Consider the following 16,969-nt stretch of genomic DNA (forward strand, 5'->3'; position numbering starts at 1 on the left):
GTCGGGGTTCTCAGCGAGGTCTCCCCTGGCCAGGGGGTCTGGGAGCTCCCAAGCTGCCCGGGACTAAAGGCCACTAGCCTGTCCTTCCCCTCAGTTGGACCTATCTCCACTGGAAATTCTGGGAGAGCCCCCATGTCTCCAGGACAGGAGCAGGAAACTTTGGGAGTGCAGGGTGAATTCAGATCAAAAGTCCCCAGCTGCGAAAGCCAGGCTCGGTGCACCCTGCACCCCCCAGAATGGGTTCAGCCATACTTAACACCCCCTGCTTGCAAAGACCTTCCTTCCCAGGTCCTCCCGTTGTTGCTCGAAAGGCCATGTTCTCTGCAATGTATTTCCTGATCGCTCCAGACAGTGGTCACCAAACCTAGGTGCCCAAGCCAGAAAGGACTTGCTCTTCAGGCCCGGGCAGCCCCTCTCCCACCTGCCTCAGGGCCTTGTCCACTCCTTGGAGTCACTGATCATAGCATTGTTCCAGTGCCCTAGATCAGAGCGCTCGGTCTGAGTCATTCCAGTGTCCCCGGTGCCCTACAGCCGTCCTGGCCCAGTACACGTTACGCCCTGAGTTTTGGGGCACCATAGGACCGGGAGGTCACTGACAGAGGTCAGGGTCACTCACAGGGATAAATATCAGGGTCTCTGAGATTAAACGTTGAACAGCTCACCAAAGCCATGAACCAAGATTCATTTCTCAAGCATTTATTGATGCTTCCTAAGGGCTGTGAAGACAGCTCACAAAACCCCTGTCTGTAAGGCTTCCCAGTCTGGGGGGAAAAATGCAAGAACACCAAACAGCTCGTCCCAAGTTGCCCGGTTTTGGCCGGGGAGGGAGGTGGGGACAGTGGGCCGCCCGCGGTTTGGGTCGGGTGGAGGCTCGGTTATGACCAGCTGAGGGCCGGCGGTGAGGCTGGAGCAGAGGTCCCAGGGCCTGTACTTGACAGGACTGGGCGGGATGGCTCTCGGTAGCCGTGGATGAGGGAAAATGAAGAAATCGATGGCGGTGGGCGGCGCCGGGAAGGTGAACCGCTCAGGGGACCGCCCGCCGGGCGGTGGGCGGGGCGCGGGGCGGGGTCAACAGCTGCGCCTCTTCTCACAAATCCAGTTGTCCCTCTCGTTGTCGCACGGTGCATCGTTCCACATCCCAGTGCGTAGCATCATCACGCAGTCCTCGCGCCCCATAGAGTCATTGGGCTCCCCCAGGTTCCAGTGGCTGCGGAGGTTTGTCGGGGGGCTGTTTCTGGGAGTCTGAGGACGGGCCTGGCGTCCAGCCCTGAGGATCTATCCTGTTTATTGCTTGGGTCCAACCTAGACACTCCGAGGGTCTAACTTGAGCGTGCACCTGGGAGACAGCTTTCTAAACTCCAGGAATTTAAACCCTCCGCCAGGTCCTGGGGTCCAGCCTGCCCATCCCCACAGGTCTGGCCACAGCACTGCCCCTGGGGTCTGACCCGTCCCTCTCCCCAAGTCCCTTCCCTCACCTGAAGCTGAGCGGGACTCCGTCTACCCACTGGTAGCCCTGGATCTGGCGCGCGCGGCGCACGGCCCTCAGGCCCAGCCAGTAACCGCGGCCGCGCGTGTTCCGACTCAGGAAGCCCTGCGCGGGGAAGGACACTGAGCCCGCGGGGTCCGCCTCGCCCCCGCCCCGCCCCTCCCAGGCCCCGCCCCCTCAGGTGAATTCCGCCTCCCTCCTGGGACCTGGGGGGGGGGGGACTGCCCACCTGCTCCTCCAGGTCCCCCACTATCACCAGATGTCCGCCGGAGCCCGCGCAGTTGCGCTGCGACTCCTCCCACGTGGCCCGCAGGATGGAGAAAAGGTAGCAGGAGCCCTGGAAGGGCAGCCACGATGCGGGGCACTCCTCACAGGAGCCTGTGGGATGGCGAAGGTCAAAGAGGTGAATTGCCCCCGGGGTAGAGCAGACAGAAAAAATTGGGGGGAGGTGGACCCCCGAGGTCTAGGGGCGGAGCCACAGAGAACAGGCCAAGGTCAAAGGGCAGGACGGGGCGCATCCCGAGGCCCACACGTAGGGTCCACTTGTCCCCTCCTCTCTCCCCTCTGTCTTGCTCACTGTTCCCCAGCCGGGCGGCCTCCAGAGCCCTGAGGAGCTCACTGCGGATGTCCTCGCGGTCCCTGCTCGCTTCAGCCAAGCTCTGGGTCACTGCGAGGTCAAGGGAGTCCAGATTATGGCTCAGGTCAGGGTCGGGAGTAGGGTCATGATTAGGTAAAAGTCAGCATCCACGTCCGGGGTCATGGTCATGGTCAAGAATGACATCACCGTCAAGGACTGTTACAGCTGGTTGGGGCCAAGTTGCGCTTGGGGTTAGGAGTTGGAGTCGAGATCAGAGTCCAGCGGTCAGAGGTCAGGATCACAGGATAGGGTCGCGGTAACCCTCTTCAGGATAGGTGTTAGTATGTGAGTCAAGGGTTGAGTGACAGCCCGGGTGAGGGATCAGGGGTCGAGGCAATGTCCAGCTCTCACCGCGATCGCTCAGTTCTTTGAGGGCACTCTCCTGCTCGATCAGCTTCGCCTGCGCCTCCCCCAGCTCCGCGCGTGCCTTCTCTAGCAGCGTCTGTGTCCCCGAGCCTGGGAAGGACGGGGGGGGGGGGGGGGGGGGGGGGAGGATAGGCGCGGGACGTCGGTGACCAACCTGCCCCGCCCCCACCTGCCACAGACCATCCCGGCTCGCTGCCTCCAATCTCGGCCCAAGCCCCGCCCCCAGCACACACGTCTTACAGCAGCTGTTGCAGGCTCGGACCTCCGCGTTCAAAACACCCAGCGCCGCCTTCTGCTTCGAGGCTGGAATGACCCCCGCACGCCCCCCACACACTCCAGGTCATCTGCGGGGACTCAAACAGGACACCCTCCCCCACTCCGGGGCCAACCCCTGGGACCGAAGGGGTCCTCACCCACCCACTACCCTGTCTCCAGGGTCCTAGACACTCCTGGCCCTCACATCTGGGGGGGGGGGGGAGGCGCTAAGAGTCACCGAGTCACCGTTCTGCACGCACCGTTTGTCCTCAGCAGGTCCTGGTGGCCGAACAGCGCCCCTCGCTCTGTGGAGGCTGTGGAGAGAGGCTCCTGCAGGCGGGGCGGGGCCTCCGGAACTCTCCCCTTGCCCAGGGGGTGCAGGAGCTCCCGTCTCCGGACGCACAGAAGGGACGGGCAGGCGCACAGCGCACGTGATGTGCACACACACACACACACACACACGCACGCCGAGGAGAGACATGCACGCATATGCATACACAGGTGGGTGCACACAGCCCAAAGACATGCACAAACTCTGTTCACACGTGTTCACACCCCCGACCCGGACAGGGGTCCGGGACCCAGCTGGGGGCGTCCTGAGACAGAGGGAAGGTCTATGTCCCCCCCGGGGGGCCTCATTACACGGTCACTCACCCTTAGAAAATAGGATGCTCAAAATGAGGGCCCACAGGGCTAAGGCTGCCACCAGCACCAGGGCCAGGAAGAGGAGTCTCCGTCCCCAGCGTCCCCAGTGCCCTGGGATAACACAGATGGACTCCGTGGGTCCCTCCTGCACCAGGACTGCCCTGGATCTCTGGCCCCCCCCCGAGGACAGAGCCCTGGGTGCTTGGGTTCCTCCCAGGGAACCGAGATTCCGAGAGACGAAGCAACTTGCTCATGGTCACACAGCTTCTAAGTGGCAGAGTTAGAATCTGAACCCAGGCGCAGCTGGTTCTGGCGCCTGTGGTGTCTCTTCTGCACCCACTGCACGGACCCGCTCTTGGCTGTTCCCCTCCCTGCTCCCATCAAACCCCAAACCTCTGGCCTGAGAGACCCCAGGGGGCCGGGGAGGCTGTCTTTTTGCTCATACCTCCAGGGACTTCCTCGAGCCTGCTGTCCCACTTGCTGTACCCGGCAGTGTCCATGGTGAGCAGGCGCCCGGCCCTGGGCATAGATATAAATGTAGAGCCCCCTGCTGGCCCCGCCTACTCTTTTCCTTCCTTTCCATCTCCTTCCTCTCCGTTCCTGGTACCAGGGACTCACGGACCAATCACAGTGCAGGGCCCTCTCTGTTCCAGGCTGGTTTAGGGATAAGTGTGAAGTTTGCGTGTGTGTTGAGGGGTAGTGGAGTTAGAGGTGAGGGGGCAGAAGGGCCAGAGGGAGTGGAGAGGGGTGGGGAGTGGTGTGTGTGTGTGTGTGTGTGTGTGTGTGTGTGTGTGCGTGTGTGCGCACGCACGCAGTTCCAGCCTCCCTGGCCCGGTAGCTGCAGCAACATCTCCCTAAGGATACCGGGGGCTTCATTTTGGAGCTCACCCCCATCTCTTATAGGTGTGGGGGCCAGACCCCTTCCCAAGAGGAGCAGGTTGAACCCAGCCAAGTTGTGGCCCTGAGAAAGTCTCCTCAGGCCTGGCCCTCCAGGCCAGCTCAGCTTCCTTCCTCAACTCCCCTGCAGGTGCCTGGAGGCTGGATTTGACCCCCGATTTGACCTTGACTCAATCGTTCTTGGCCAGAAGGGAGAACACAGACATCTGTTGGGTGGTGGCCAGCTAAGCTTCTGCATTGGGTGAGTGGGGATGTATGTGTGCAGTTTCTGGAAGCCTCAGCTTCTCTCCTCTGTGCAAAGGGGGACAGTGAGGGAGAGTGACATGGCCTCCCCCCGAGGGATGCCAAGATAAAGACGTGAGCTTATGCATGTCCACCCCTGAGCACAAAGCCCACCAAATGTTCATTCTTTCAATAAATATTGGGCACCTACCTTGGGCCAGGCATCAATCTAGGAACCGGGCACACATCAGTGCCCCACCCAAACAAGCAAATTCCTTCCTTCTCAGAGCAAACATTCCAGGTGGGGGTAGAGAGGGACAGACAACGAAATAATGAACATAACGAAAAAGTTAAGTTGTGTAGCCTCGTGGTTCTTGACCGGGGGCGATTATGCTTCCCAGGAGACCCGCGGCCATGTCTGGAGACATTTGTGACTATCACAGTAGGTGGAGGGTGGAGGACACCCACAGGACACCCCCCCCGCCCCCCGCCCCCCACCAAAAACCATCGACTCCCAATGTCCATAATGCTGAGGGTGAGAACCCTAATGTCATATATAAACAAGCTCTTAGTGCCATGAAAAAAAGAAGATTAAGTCAAGCAGGATAAAAGGCTTGGGGTGCCGGGGAGGGGGGGCGGGGTGCCAGGGCTGGGGCAGTAAGTGCCCTTCACTGAGGGGGACAAATGTTATCTTTTTTATCGAGTACTTCCCTCATTCCAGCCCCCCTGGTAGATGCAGAAACACACTCCACCTTCCCAAATCCTCTCAACAACCCTCAGAAATAACAAACATTATCCGCATGTTATTTAAAAATTGTAGGGGCGCCTGGGTGGCGCAGTCGGTTGAGCGTCAGACCCTTGGTTTCGGCTCATCTCACAGTTTTGTGGGTTCAAGCCCCACAGGTGGCTCGGACTGGCAGCACAGAGCCAGCCTGGGGTTCTCTCTCTCTGCCCCTCCCCTGCTCGCACTGTCTCTGTCTCTGTCAAAGTAAATAAACTTAAACAAAAAACGATGAAAAGACAGAGGATTTTTTTTTTTTTTTTTTTTTTTTTTGAGAAGGCAAAGGAAAACTGAGAATCAGGAAGGGAACAGGAATCTAAGAGAGTCTGGTGCACAAAATTCAGCCAGAGGTGCCGGGCTCTTGATAAATGCAGCAGGAAAAGTAGGGTCAGACATCTGGAAATGTGCAGCAAATTCTTGGAGCGGAATCTCTCCAACAGACGTGTAGACCAAGTCCCCATTGAACTTTCCATAAATATGGTAGCAATTTTCTACCACTGGGTCAAAGTGGACAGCTTCGTGGCCAGGCAGGGCTTTCTCGAAAGCAGACTTACCTTAAATGAACGGCTGTCCTCACTGTTTGGGGGTGCTTTTAGCATGTTTCCCGAAGCAGTAACTTTGAGACCATGGAGAATCTGGCTGAGTGAAGGGTGAGACGAGGGCTTCGGTGGGTACCTGGGGTCTGTCATTGGTGCTTGGTCTCTCTAAATAAGAATCCTGAGCCGAGAGGAAATCATTTCAGTGGGAGAAAATGGGCCTCGTACAGAGTAAGATATAAAATCTCACCTATGAGCCAGATAACCTCAGGCAAAGCACTTACTCTCTTGGTACCCCATTTCTTCATCGTTACCATCAACAGGTGATAAAGCTTTTGTCAACCCAATTCGTTACGTTTCTGTGGCCATGTAGGAGACAGATGGGCAAGGGGCAGAGAGAGGGCAAGAGAGAGAATCCCAAGCCCAAAGTCACACATCACGAGCTCATGAGCTGAGCCAAAGTCAGATGCTTAACCGGCTGAGCCACCCAGGCGCCCCAAATGTTGTGATTATTTTTAACTTGAAATATTTTGATTAACTTTCTCAAGTGCCTGAAAACAAAGTTTTGTTGAGGTATCACTGACATACAATAAGCTGTCCACCTTTAAAGTGTACAATTTGATGGGTTTTGAGTAAACCCACGAAACCATCACAATCTGGAGCGTGAAAGCACCCATCACCACCCATGTTTCTTTGCACCCCCTGGTCAGCCGCCCCACCCCCAACATCCCCCAGCAACCACCGATCTGCTTTTTGTCTTTAGATTCGCTTGCATTTCTCTGGAATTTTGTAGAAATGGCAGCATACAGCCTCTCGAGACTGGTTTCGTTTGCTCAGCATAATTATTTTGATTCATCCATGTGGCTGCATTAATACCTCCTTCCTTCTTACTGCTGAGTAGACTTTTGTTGCCTGAATATGCCAGCTCAATTATACGCTCACCTGCTGGTGGGCATTTGGGCTGTTTCCGGTTGTGGCGATCACGAATAAAACTGCCGTGAACTTCTGGGAGCAAGTATTTTCGTGCACGGACGCTCTCCTTTCTCCTGGGTATATACCCAGGAGTGGATGGTTGCGTTACATGGGAGGTGTGCGTCTCAGTTTTTAAGAAACTGCCAAGACGATTTTCCGAAGTGGCTGTGCCGGGTGTCAACCCGACCGGCAATGAATGAGAGTTTCGTTTCCTCCGCGTTCTTGCCAGGACATGGCATGGTTAGCCTTTTTCATTTGGGCCATTCTGTCATGTGCGCGGTGTGATTTTCATTTGCGTTCCCTTGATGAATAATGACGTGGGGCATCCTTTCACGTGTTCCTTTGCCACCTGAATATTTCCTTTGGTGACCTGTCTCTTCAGATCTTTTGCCCATTGAAAGAAACGGATTGCCTCGTTGCGTCTGAGAGAGCAAGATGGTCACCGGCAGCTTTACTGGAGCCGAAGAAGCTGGGCCAGGGTTCTCGTTCTTGCTGTGTCTGCTCAGACTGGCACAGTCTGCTCCAAAAATACGGCTCAATATGTGCCCGCCAGTGTCTCCGTCACTATGAAGTGAAGGATACAGGCTTCACTAAGTTGGATTAAGTGAGCTTCCTTGAATGGATTATCCAAGATAACTACCTTAATGCTCACTCATTGTACATGTATAAAAATACCTCAGTGAGGAGTGTTTTTTAAAACTGGGTTGCCGGGACCCCTGGGTGGCTCGGTCGGTTAAGCCTCTGACTTCGGCTCAGGTTATGATCTCACGGTCTGCGCGTTCGGTCTGAGTTCGAGCCCCACATCGGGCATCGGGCACCGGGCTCCCGTCAGGCTCTGTGCTGACAGTTCAGAGCCTGGAGCCTGTTTCAGATTCTTCATCTCCCTCTCTCTCTCTCTGCTCCCTCCCTACTCGTGCTCCGTCTCTGTCTCTAAAAAAGAAATGATCGTTAATTAAAAAAAAAAAAAATGGGTTGCTTATTTTATTGTTTTGAGAGTTCGTTAGAATATGCTGGTAACAAATCTTTTATCAGATATGAGGTTTTCCAACCTTTTCTCCTAGTCTGTGGCTTTTCTCTTCATTCCCTTAACAGCAGCTTTCAAAGAGCAAAGTTTTAAATGCTGACAAAATCCAACTTACCCATTTTTCTTTTATGAATCTTGCTTTTGGTGTTCTAGCTAGGGAATCTTTGCCTAATCCAAACACTTCTCCCATGCTTTTTCCTAACCGTGTTAGGTTTTGCGTTTGGGTCTTTGAGACAGTTGGGAGTTAATTTTGAGTCAGGTGCAAGGTCTTACAATTGAAAAAAAAATTGGGGGAGTGTATTAGCTTGAAACGTTGTTAAACTAGAGGCAACCCGAGGTCTAAAACAGTATAGCAGAGCGATAGAGAGCAGGGCTCCGGAGAGAGAGGAACCTGGGGTTGATTCTTGGCGGCGACATTGTAAGCCTCAAATTCCTCCTCGGTAAAACGGAAGTAGTAAAGGGCTGTCAGCACGCTATCCACATCCCCTTGGCTTTGACCTCACTCGCTGTAATCTCCTGGAATTCTTCGCCTGAAGAGTTTTTTCCCCCTCACCCAAGTGGAGGGCAGGCTGGGAGGAGAGCTCTGAGCCACTTCTTCCAAACTGCCTTCCAGCGATGCCCAGTGGGATTCAGCCCCAGCGCCCACCCCAGTACCCAGCACCGACTCTTTCCCATCCCAGTCCCATTTCCCTACTTTCCTCCCGGGGCCTCTAGAATCACCGCCCAGGGAAAGGACACATTTTCACGTTCTTAAACTCTGCTTCTGGGGTGACCCCAAGACTCCTGGTCTGCGTCCTGAGATCCGCGGAGTAACTCACTCAGCCTGGCGGGGACGCGTCAGAGGTAGCTGTTCTGGCCGGTGCCATTATCATCGGCTCGCCGTCGTTGCCATCCAAGGTCAAGCGGGACCCCGAGTGAATGGAATTATCCACGTTCGGGGAGAGCGTCGGCCAGAAAAGATTTAAGAATTGTTGATTTGTGGCTCGTTTCCCTGGGGGGGTGGGGGGTGGCTGGTGAGCGAAAAGTATGACCAGCAAGACGACGATAACACGAGATGGCCTCTACTTGAAAAATCCTGGCCACTAATTCCCCCCACCTGGGCACACCTGCCTTTGTGCGACCGTGACTCCTCCCAACCGGAGGCGGCGTCTATTCTCCGCCCCTCGGGAACAGGCGTCATCCCCGTGACTCTCTTTAACCAATCGGTGGGTGGCGGCGGCGGCACGTGACTGGCCAGGATGGGCCCCAGCATGCCTTGCGGCTTCCGCCTTGCCGCCTTCACGCCGCCGGCTGCCACGTCAGGGGGCCTGGCTCGGCCCCTGGAGGCTGAGGGGCGGCGAGGAGCGGCCAGCAGCCGCTTGGCCCTTCCAGCTCTTCTGTCCTCCGAATCCAACGAACCCGCTCATTCCGGGCGAGGCCAGGAACAGAGCCGCGCCAGCCACGCCGCGGAATTGTGAACACTCGCAGAGGGCTGTTGTTGGGAGCCACCGATTTGGGGGTGGGGGGTTGCCCCGCAGCCGCTCACTGGAGCAGCCACGGACCTCGACGGGTGCACCCTTGGGCCCCCGAGCGGACGCTGCGGTTACGATGGGGTCTGGGGTGAGCGGGGAGGGACGCCCCTCTCCGTAGGCGTCCCGGGAAGGCGGCGGGTGTGTCAGAGGACATTTCCAGACACGGGACAGGCAGCGCTTTTTTACTTCCAGCATCAGCATTCTCGGAAGCATGACTCTCCAGAACCTCGGCCCCCGCTCAGGCCCCGGGGCGGCCATCTGGCTTCTGCCCCGCAGCTTCCCCCAGTGCCAGGGCTTCCCTGCTCCAACCGCTTCCTCACGGAACCCGGGATCTTGTGGATTTCTGGGGGTGCGTTTACGGAAGTGGCCACGTCCAGCTTCCTGCGGCCTCTGGGACGCCTGCTCACGTGCCTCGCGAGCTGCTCTCTGTCAGACGCCTTTCTAGGCGCTGGAGATTCAGCAGGGTCCAAAATGGGCAACAATATCGGTTTTTGTGGAGATCACAATCTTGGGAAAGGAAAGACCGTAAACATATGGACAAATATGCGCCGGGGACCCAGCAATTCCACTCCTAGGTATCTACCCAAGAGAATTGAAAACACGTCCGCACAAAACCTTGAGGATGCATGTTCACAGCGGCATGGTTCCGAATAACCAAAAAGCGGAACTGAGCCGAATGTCCATCAACTGGTGAATGGACAAATACAGTGCGCTGTATCCATTCGATGGGGACTATTCAGCCCTAGAAAGGAACCAAGCGCCGATAGGTGCTATAAAGTGGATGAACCTCGAAAACATGCAAAATGAAAGAAGCCAGACACAAAAGGCCACAGATTGTGTGACTCCATTTTTATGACGTGTCCAGAATAGGGAAACCTATAGAAACAGAAACTTAACTGGTGGTTGCCTAGGGCTGGGAGTGATGGGGGAAACTAGAAGGTGATGGTTGGGGCGCTGGGTGGCTCCAGCCCGGCGTCAAGGCTCTGTGCGGACAGCTCGGAGTCTGGAGCCTGTTTCAGAGTCTGTGTCTCCCTCTCTCTCTCTGCCCCCCCCGCCCCCCCATGCTCTGTCTCTGTCTCTCAAAAAAATATATAAATAAACGTTAAAAAACCTTAAAAAGAAAAAGTGATGGTTAAAGGGTACATGAATTCTTTATAGATTCATTCATTTTTTTTTTTTTTAATTTTAGAGAGAGTGTGTGAGTGGGGGAGAGGGGCAGAGGGAGAGGGAGAGAGAATCTTAAGCAAGCTCCAGGCTCCGCACAGAGCCTGATGCAGTCAGGGTTCGATCCCATGACCTGGGGACCATGACCTGAGCTGAAATCAAGAGTGAGCCTACCAGGTGCCCACGGGTACATGGGACCTGGGGATTATGAAATGTTCTTACTTTGGTTGTAGTGACGGATACAGAATCGTGTGAATATAATAAAAACCACTGAATGGTAAGGGAGAATTGTGTGGCATGTGAACCGTATTTCAATAAAGCCAGGAAAGAAGGGGAAACATCGAAGCAGAGATCTAAATGAAGTAAGGGAATGGCCCTGAACATACTGGAAGAAACACACGCCAGCCAGAGGGAGCCCCGTGGCGACAGGAACGTGCTAGGGTGCGGTGAGCAAGGAAAAACCCACAGACTTAACTCTTGTTTACATAACACACACCCATTTAACGACTCCTAGGGCCCGGGAGCTGGGAGTACAGTCAAGAATACGAAGCCAAAATTTTAGCTGTCATAGAAGTCAGACATTAAACCGAGAATTCCAGTTACTACATTACTAGAATAAAATGTCCCATAAATTCATTTCTTTTTCTAATTAGTGGCTTTCTCCCTTACTTATTAGCAGGCAGCTCAGATTTTCTCTCTTGTCTCTTGAGTTGTCCGAGAATTTGTAGGGGCCCGAAAAACCAAATGTCCAAGGAGAGGGAACAGAATGGCCCTTCCCCTCAAATGGAAATTGGCTTATCTGTCCCCTCCTGCACAGTTTCTCTCCAAGACATACGGTGGTGCTACTGAAGCCTGGTTCCCGTGGTCTGATCAGTGAGTGATACAGACAGCCTTTCTGGGCCCAGATACCCGCAGGCCAATGCTGTGTTTCTTTGCAGGAAGAAGATTCCAGTCCTTCTATCAGCAAGTGGCCTGCTACCCCCACCCCCATCCCTGGTACTCGTCCTCGTAGGTCACACACAGCAGCCCCTCGTTAATTCATTCAACAGATTTGACTGCTAGTGTGTATCATGCCCTGTTGAAGGTCCTGGCCGTGGAATGGTGAATAAGGCAGCCAATCCCAGCCCAGATGGCTCTAAACCTACATATTTGAAAAGCAAAACTTTGGGGGGAAATCCAGGTAGGAAGCGTTTCTTTTTAAAAAAATTTTTTTTCTTTTTTATGTTTTATTTATTTTTGAGAACGAGAGACAGAGCACGAGCGGGGGAGGGGCAGAGAGTGAGGGAGACCCAGAATCGGAAGCAGGCTCCAGGCCATCAGCACAGAGCCCGACGCGGCGCTCGAACCCACGAACCACGAGACCATGACCTGAGCCGAAGTCGGACGCTTAACCAATTGAGCCACCCAGGCACCCCAATAGAAGATACTATTTTTAAGTAATCTGTACACCCAGTGTGGGGCTTGAACCTATGACCCTGAGATCAAGAGTCTGTCAGTCACATGCTCCACCAACTGAGCCAGCCAGGCGCCCCTGTCTCGTGTTTGTTTTTAAAAACTGGGGCGCCTGGGTGGCTCAGTCGGTTGAGCGTCCGACTTCAGCTCAGGTCACGATCTCACGATCCGTGAGTTCGAGCCCCGCGTCAGGCTCTGGGCTGATGGCTCAGAGCCTGGAGCCTGCTTCGGATTCTGTGTCTCCCTCTCTCTCTGACCCTCCCCCGTTCATGCTCTGTCTCTCTCTGTCTCAAAAATAAATAAACTTAAAAAAAATTTTTTTTAAAAAACCTAATTTATCAGGGCGCCTGGCTGGCTCAGTTGGTTAAGTGTCCGGCTCTTGATTTCAGCTCAGGTCACGATCTCACGGTTTGTGAGTTCAAGCCCCACATCAGGCTCCGTGCTGAGAGCTGGAGACTGCTTGGGATTCTCTCTCTCTCTCCCTCTCTCTCTGCCCCTCCCCTGCTCTCTCTCTCTCAAAAAATAAACTTAAAAAAAAAACTGATTTATCAAGTGAAATCCTTAACTCCTTCATGTTCAGTCTCTTGTTCTCTATCTCCCTCTTCCTTCTCTCCCCTCTGCTCCTTAGTTCAAGAAAGTCTTTAAACTTTGAGCTACTTTTACTGCTTCTCATTGAATTTCACTGTGGCTTCAGATGGTTTCCCAACTCCCGAGATTTTGAGTATCCACTGGATGTTGATACATTCTTCTGTTTCGCTTTCCTGTAAATTGTTTGTATCCTTCCTCCATTGTTTCCAGGAAGCGGTTTGTTTTTTTCTTATTCATTTATAGAAGTTCGGGGGGGGGGGGGGGGGGGCGGTGCCTGGGTGGCTCAGTCAGTTAAGTGTCTGACTTCGGCTCAGGTCATGATCCTGCGGGTTTGCGAGTTCGAGCCCCGCGTCGGGCTCTGTGCTGCCAGCTCAGAGCCTGGACCTGCTTCCAGTTCTGTGTCTCCTGCTCTCTGCCCCGCCCCCTACTCACCCTCTCTCTCAAAAGTAAACATTAAAAAAAAGTTTCGTTCACAGAAGGTGTGTATGTATCACGGATAAGAGATGCGAATATCATCTCCTGGGTGATGGCTAGTGTTTCCATCTTCCTTATGGTGTCTCTGAGTGCTTGTCACTAAGTCAGACTTGGTGGCTATCTACTCTGAAGCAAACGAACGAGAAGACCTAGTCTCTGGATATCAGTAACCCAGGGTCTCGCCAGGCAGCACGTGAGACTCGCCGTCCTGTGACATCGATGTGAGTCACACACAACGACACCACGTACGGATGCTTAAGTACGTGTGTCACACACCATCACAGAGCTCGGAGTAGATGCCCATGACACAGAGCGGAGAAGAAGTCAGGTGTCAGAAGTCAGCAATGCTCAGAGGACAGTTCAGGACCGAGGAAGTCTTTTCCCAAAAAACGGGAGGGTCTTGCTGCTTTTCTCAGAAGTCCCCTTCTTCCGAGATGCAAGGCTCGTGCTTCCTTTCTCATCAGAAACGGGGCCCGCGTCAACAGGCACCGACAGCTGACTTAGCAGCAGGATTTCACTGTGGGGCAGAACTTTCTGGGAGGGCACACCCTCCTTCTGGGGCTCTCCAGGACAGCAGTACTCAGGAGGGGCGTGGGCTCAGTGGGAGGAAACAGGGAAAAAAAAAAAAAAAAGCCGCAAAGGATTGCACAACCTCATCCGAATAAGGTTCTTGGGAAAGGGGGTAGATAGGATTGATTCATCAGCCCTTACGGAGGGAGAAACAGTGAATGCTCTTTGGAGGAGCAGAGGTGGCCTTCTGGAAGTGGGCATCGAGGACACGTCCACTGGCGAGAGAAAAAGGAAGGGTCTGTCATGCAGAGGGCACGGCCAAGGCACAAGAGGCAGGAAGTTGGGTCTCTTTTGTATGTGGCTGTGGCTGAAGCTGCCTTGGAGAGCCAGGGGAAGCTGTCCAGTCCAGCGAGGCAACCAGAAGGCGACCCACCCCTGTCCCATGCCCAAAATTCACTGAAAGGGGAATTAAAAGGAAAGGGAGGTTCCTGGCATGAAGCTGGCCACAGACCTTTAACCACCCAGACCCAAAAGAGCCCTGGACCCAGAAGAGGGAAGGGAGACCCACTGGGTTGGGGTGGGGAGGCAGAACATGTGACCAGGGATTTGAAAACAATGTCATGAGTCTCAGAAGCACAGGGAACGTGAGGACCACTGGAGGCATCGGACTCAGCCTAGAGGATCTGGGAGGGCTTCCTGGAGGAGGTGGTGACGTCTGGAGGAGCCAGAATTATTCTGGAGGGGATGTGTGGATGAAGGAGCGTCCCTGCTGTGATATTAGCACGTGCAGAGTTTGGGAGTGGGACTCTTGGAAAGGCTGAGACTAACTCAGGGGCAGTAGTCTGGGGCTGGACCACACAAGGACTCAAATAGCAGGGACCAGGGGTTTGGACTAAGCAGGGGCACCTGGGGAGGGGGTGCTCAGTCGGTTGAGCATCCGACTTCGGCTCAGGTCATGATCTCGCAGTTCATGGGATCAAGCCCTGTTCCAGGCTCTATGCTGACAGCGTGGAGCCTGCTTGGGATTCTCTCCCTCTCCTGCTTCTCCCCTCCCCCACTCACATGCGCACGTGAGCACACACACACACTCTCGGAATACATAAACTTAAAAAAAGAAATACGTAAAAAATAAAGTGGGAAGAAGGCAGAAGTCCCAGGGTTCAGCTCCAAGGCTAAGACCACTCTGTGGCTTCCATTTTCTCCGGAGAAGGGAGGCTCGCCACTCCCCAGGGAACCTGGCTGAGTGCAAAGGCTGTGTTAAGCATTGGCTGTGGCTGTCAGTCTTGGCTTTGCCTTTTTATTATGAGAAAACGTGAACACACACAAAGGTATGCAGAGAAAAAGTAGAAACACAAAAACCCACGCGATCTCCACTCGGCTTCACCAGGTTTTGACTTGGTCACATATTTCGGATCCTCTTAAAAGGAAATAAATTGTGCTCTCTCTTCCTGATCTCCGCCGTAGCGGATCAAGGTGAAAAGGAGAATCCCACGTGCGAACTTCTCATCTGCAAGTTCTTGCCTCAACCTCTGTGGTCGGGGGGTCGGGGGGGGGTTGGGGAGAGGGGAGACAGACGGACCGGGGTGGCCAGGGTGCTGGAGCAGTGCACAGGCCAGACCCCCGTGCTCTCCAGAGCTGGATATGCCGTCAGAGCCTTTGGCAGCAGGAGAAATGAAACAAAAAGATGGCCGTGCACTGCACAGTCCGTGGGGTCAAGGCTGAAGAAATCCCCGAGAAAGTTCTAAAGATGTGGGAGCATGAGTTAAGAAATACTAACTTCTCCGGCACGAGAAACTTTGGTGTGGGGATCCAGGAGCGTGTCGATGTGGGGACCCAAGCACCGGTATGTATGGCCTGTGTGGTGCTGAGTAGGTCGGGCTTCGGCATCGGATGAGAAAGTCCGGACGCTCTGTGTGAGGGCCAGACATGGAACGATCAAAGAGGAGGTCATGGCGTTGGTCCCAGCAGAAGGATGATGGGACCACCCTGCCCGACACGTCAATTCCTGCTTCGATCCAAAAGGCCCGGAAAAACTTTTCAGTGGGAGCGGGGCGGTGGGGGCAGATAGTAAATAAATGGTAACCGGCAGTCCTGTGCACCTTCTCTCTTTTCTCCCCCGGGGCGACTGCCATCTCAAACTTGGTGTTTACTATGTTAACACCCACTTCAACTGCACATTTAGACAATATATTGGGTGGTTTTACACATCCAGAAGCTTTCTGTAAGTGGTGCCCTTGTTTTGTACCCTTCCACAATTTACCTTTTACCTCCTCCACACTACAAGATATATCTTTTCAACACTCTTCATTAAAAAGAAAAAAAAAAAAAAGCTAAGCATTTGTGCTTAGTAAACAAAGGACAGGATAAAACTTCCATAATTTGATAAGCAGCAATTTCCAGGAACCCACAGCAGTGTCTTCCTTTTTAAAAAAATTTTTTTAATGTTTATTATTTATTTTCGGAGAGAGGGAGACCCAGAATCCGAAGCAGGCTCCAGGCTCTGAGCTGTCAGCATGGAGCCCGACGCGGGGCTCGAACTCACGGACCATGAGATCGTGACCCGAGCCGAAGTTGGACGCTTCACTGACTGAGCCCCCCAGGCGCCTCAGAAGTGTCTTCCTTGGGGCACCTGGGTGGCTCAGTCGGTGAAGCGTTGGACTTCGGCTCAGGTCACGATCTCGCGGTCCGTGAGTTCGAGCCCCGCGTCGGGCTCTGGGCTGACAGCTCAGAGCCTGGAGCCTGCTTCCGATTCTGTGTCTCCCTCTCTCTCTGCCCCTCCCCTGTTCATGCTCTGTCTCTCTCTGTCTCAAAAATAAATAAACGTTAAAAAAAATTAAAAAGAAAGAAGTGTCTTCCTTAATTGTGAATTCTGAGGACCATTTCTGATAACAATCAAGAACAAAATAAAGGTGCCAATGCAATAGGAAAATAAAAATAAGTAAGACCTATACATATTGAAAAGTTGACAGTATTTTGCAGCCCTGCTTACTTTTCTCAAAGGTCCTAGGGATGTAATATCTGGATTCATTATAGGTGAAGCAAGATCGATCTATAAAGGGCGTGGCCTTCTTAGGCCTGAGCAATGAGCCTTTGGAAAAGAATGAGGAAGGGAAAACATCCTTTTCCCAAGATAAGAAAAACTCTTGAATATTAATTCTTCCCAAATTAATTTATAAATCCAGTAACATCCCAATAAAAATCCCAAGTAGATTTTTAAAAACATTTTTTAATATTTCTCTCTTTTTCTGGGAGAGAGAGACGAGACAGAGCACGCGTCGGGGAGGGGCAGAGAGAGAGGGAGACACAGAATCCAAAGCAGGCTCCAGGCTCCGAGCTGTCAGCACAGAGCCTGACGGGGGGCTCGAACTCATGAACCTCGAGACCATGACCTGAGCCGAAGTCGGATGCTCAACTGACTGAGCCACCCGGGCGTCCCTAAACATCCTAAG

At 53.7% G+C, this 16,969-nt stretch overlaps 1 protein-coding gene across 2 annotated transcripts; it reads right to left on the reverse strand.

The window, feature by feature from the left end:
* Nucleotides 1-680: 680 nt before the first annotated feature.
* Nucleotides 681-3,954, reverse strand: CLEC4G (C-type lectin domain family 4 member G). Of its 2 annotated transcripts, none has more exons than XM_086699201.1 (9): nt 3,835-3,953; nt 3,399-3,500; nt 3,005-3,058; nt 2,730-2,792; nt 2,475-2,579; nt 2,064-2,153; nt 1,716-1,864; nt 1,476-1,591; nt 681-1,207 (listed from the first exon to the last, which is right to left on the reverse strand). In XM_086699201.1, exons 1-9 carry the CDS (start codon nt 3,914-3,916, stop codon nt 1,069-1,071), a joined length of 900 nt encoding a protein of 299 aa, XP_086555327.1. In that variant the 5' UTR covers nt 3,917-3,953; the 3' UTR covers nt 681-1,068. The 2 variants fall into 2 exon arrangements, with proteins under 2 accessions (XP_086555327.1, XP_086555328.1); XM_086699202.1 differs by lacking the exon at nt 681-1,207 and adding an exon at nt 1,216-1,336 and having other exon boundaries at nt 3,835-3,954.
* Nucleotides 3,955-16,969: the final 13,015 nt, after the last annotated feature.

The sequence above is a fragment of the Puma concolor genome, chromosome A2, assembly GCF_028749965.1.
Source record: "Puma concolor isolate L17-30 chromosome A2, mPumCon1.1.hap2, whole genome shotgun sequence".
Lineage (NCBI taxonomy): Eukaryota > Metazoa > Chordata > Mammalia > Carnivora > Felidae > Puma > Puma concolor.

Bases quoted from the DNA above. Each gene is read 5' to 3' on its own strand.
- CLEC4G (XM_086699201.1), bottom strand. From the start codon at position 3,916: ATGCCCAGGGCCGGGCGCCTGCTCACCATGGACACTGCCGGGTACAGC. The intron at 2,154-2,474 runs GTGAGAGCTGGA...TTGACCTCGCAG, and splicing joins CAAAGAACTGAGCGATCGCG to TGACCCAGAGCTTGGCTGAA. The intron at 1,208-1,475 runs GTGAGGGAAGGG...AAACCTCCGCAG, and splicing joins GGAGTCCCGCTCAGCTTCAG to CCACTGGAACCTGGGGGAGC.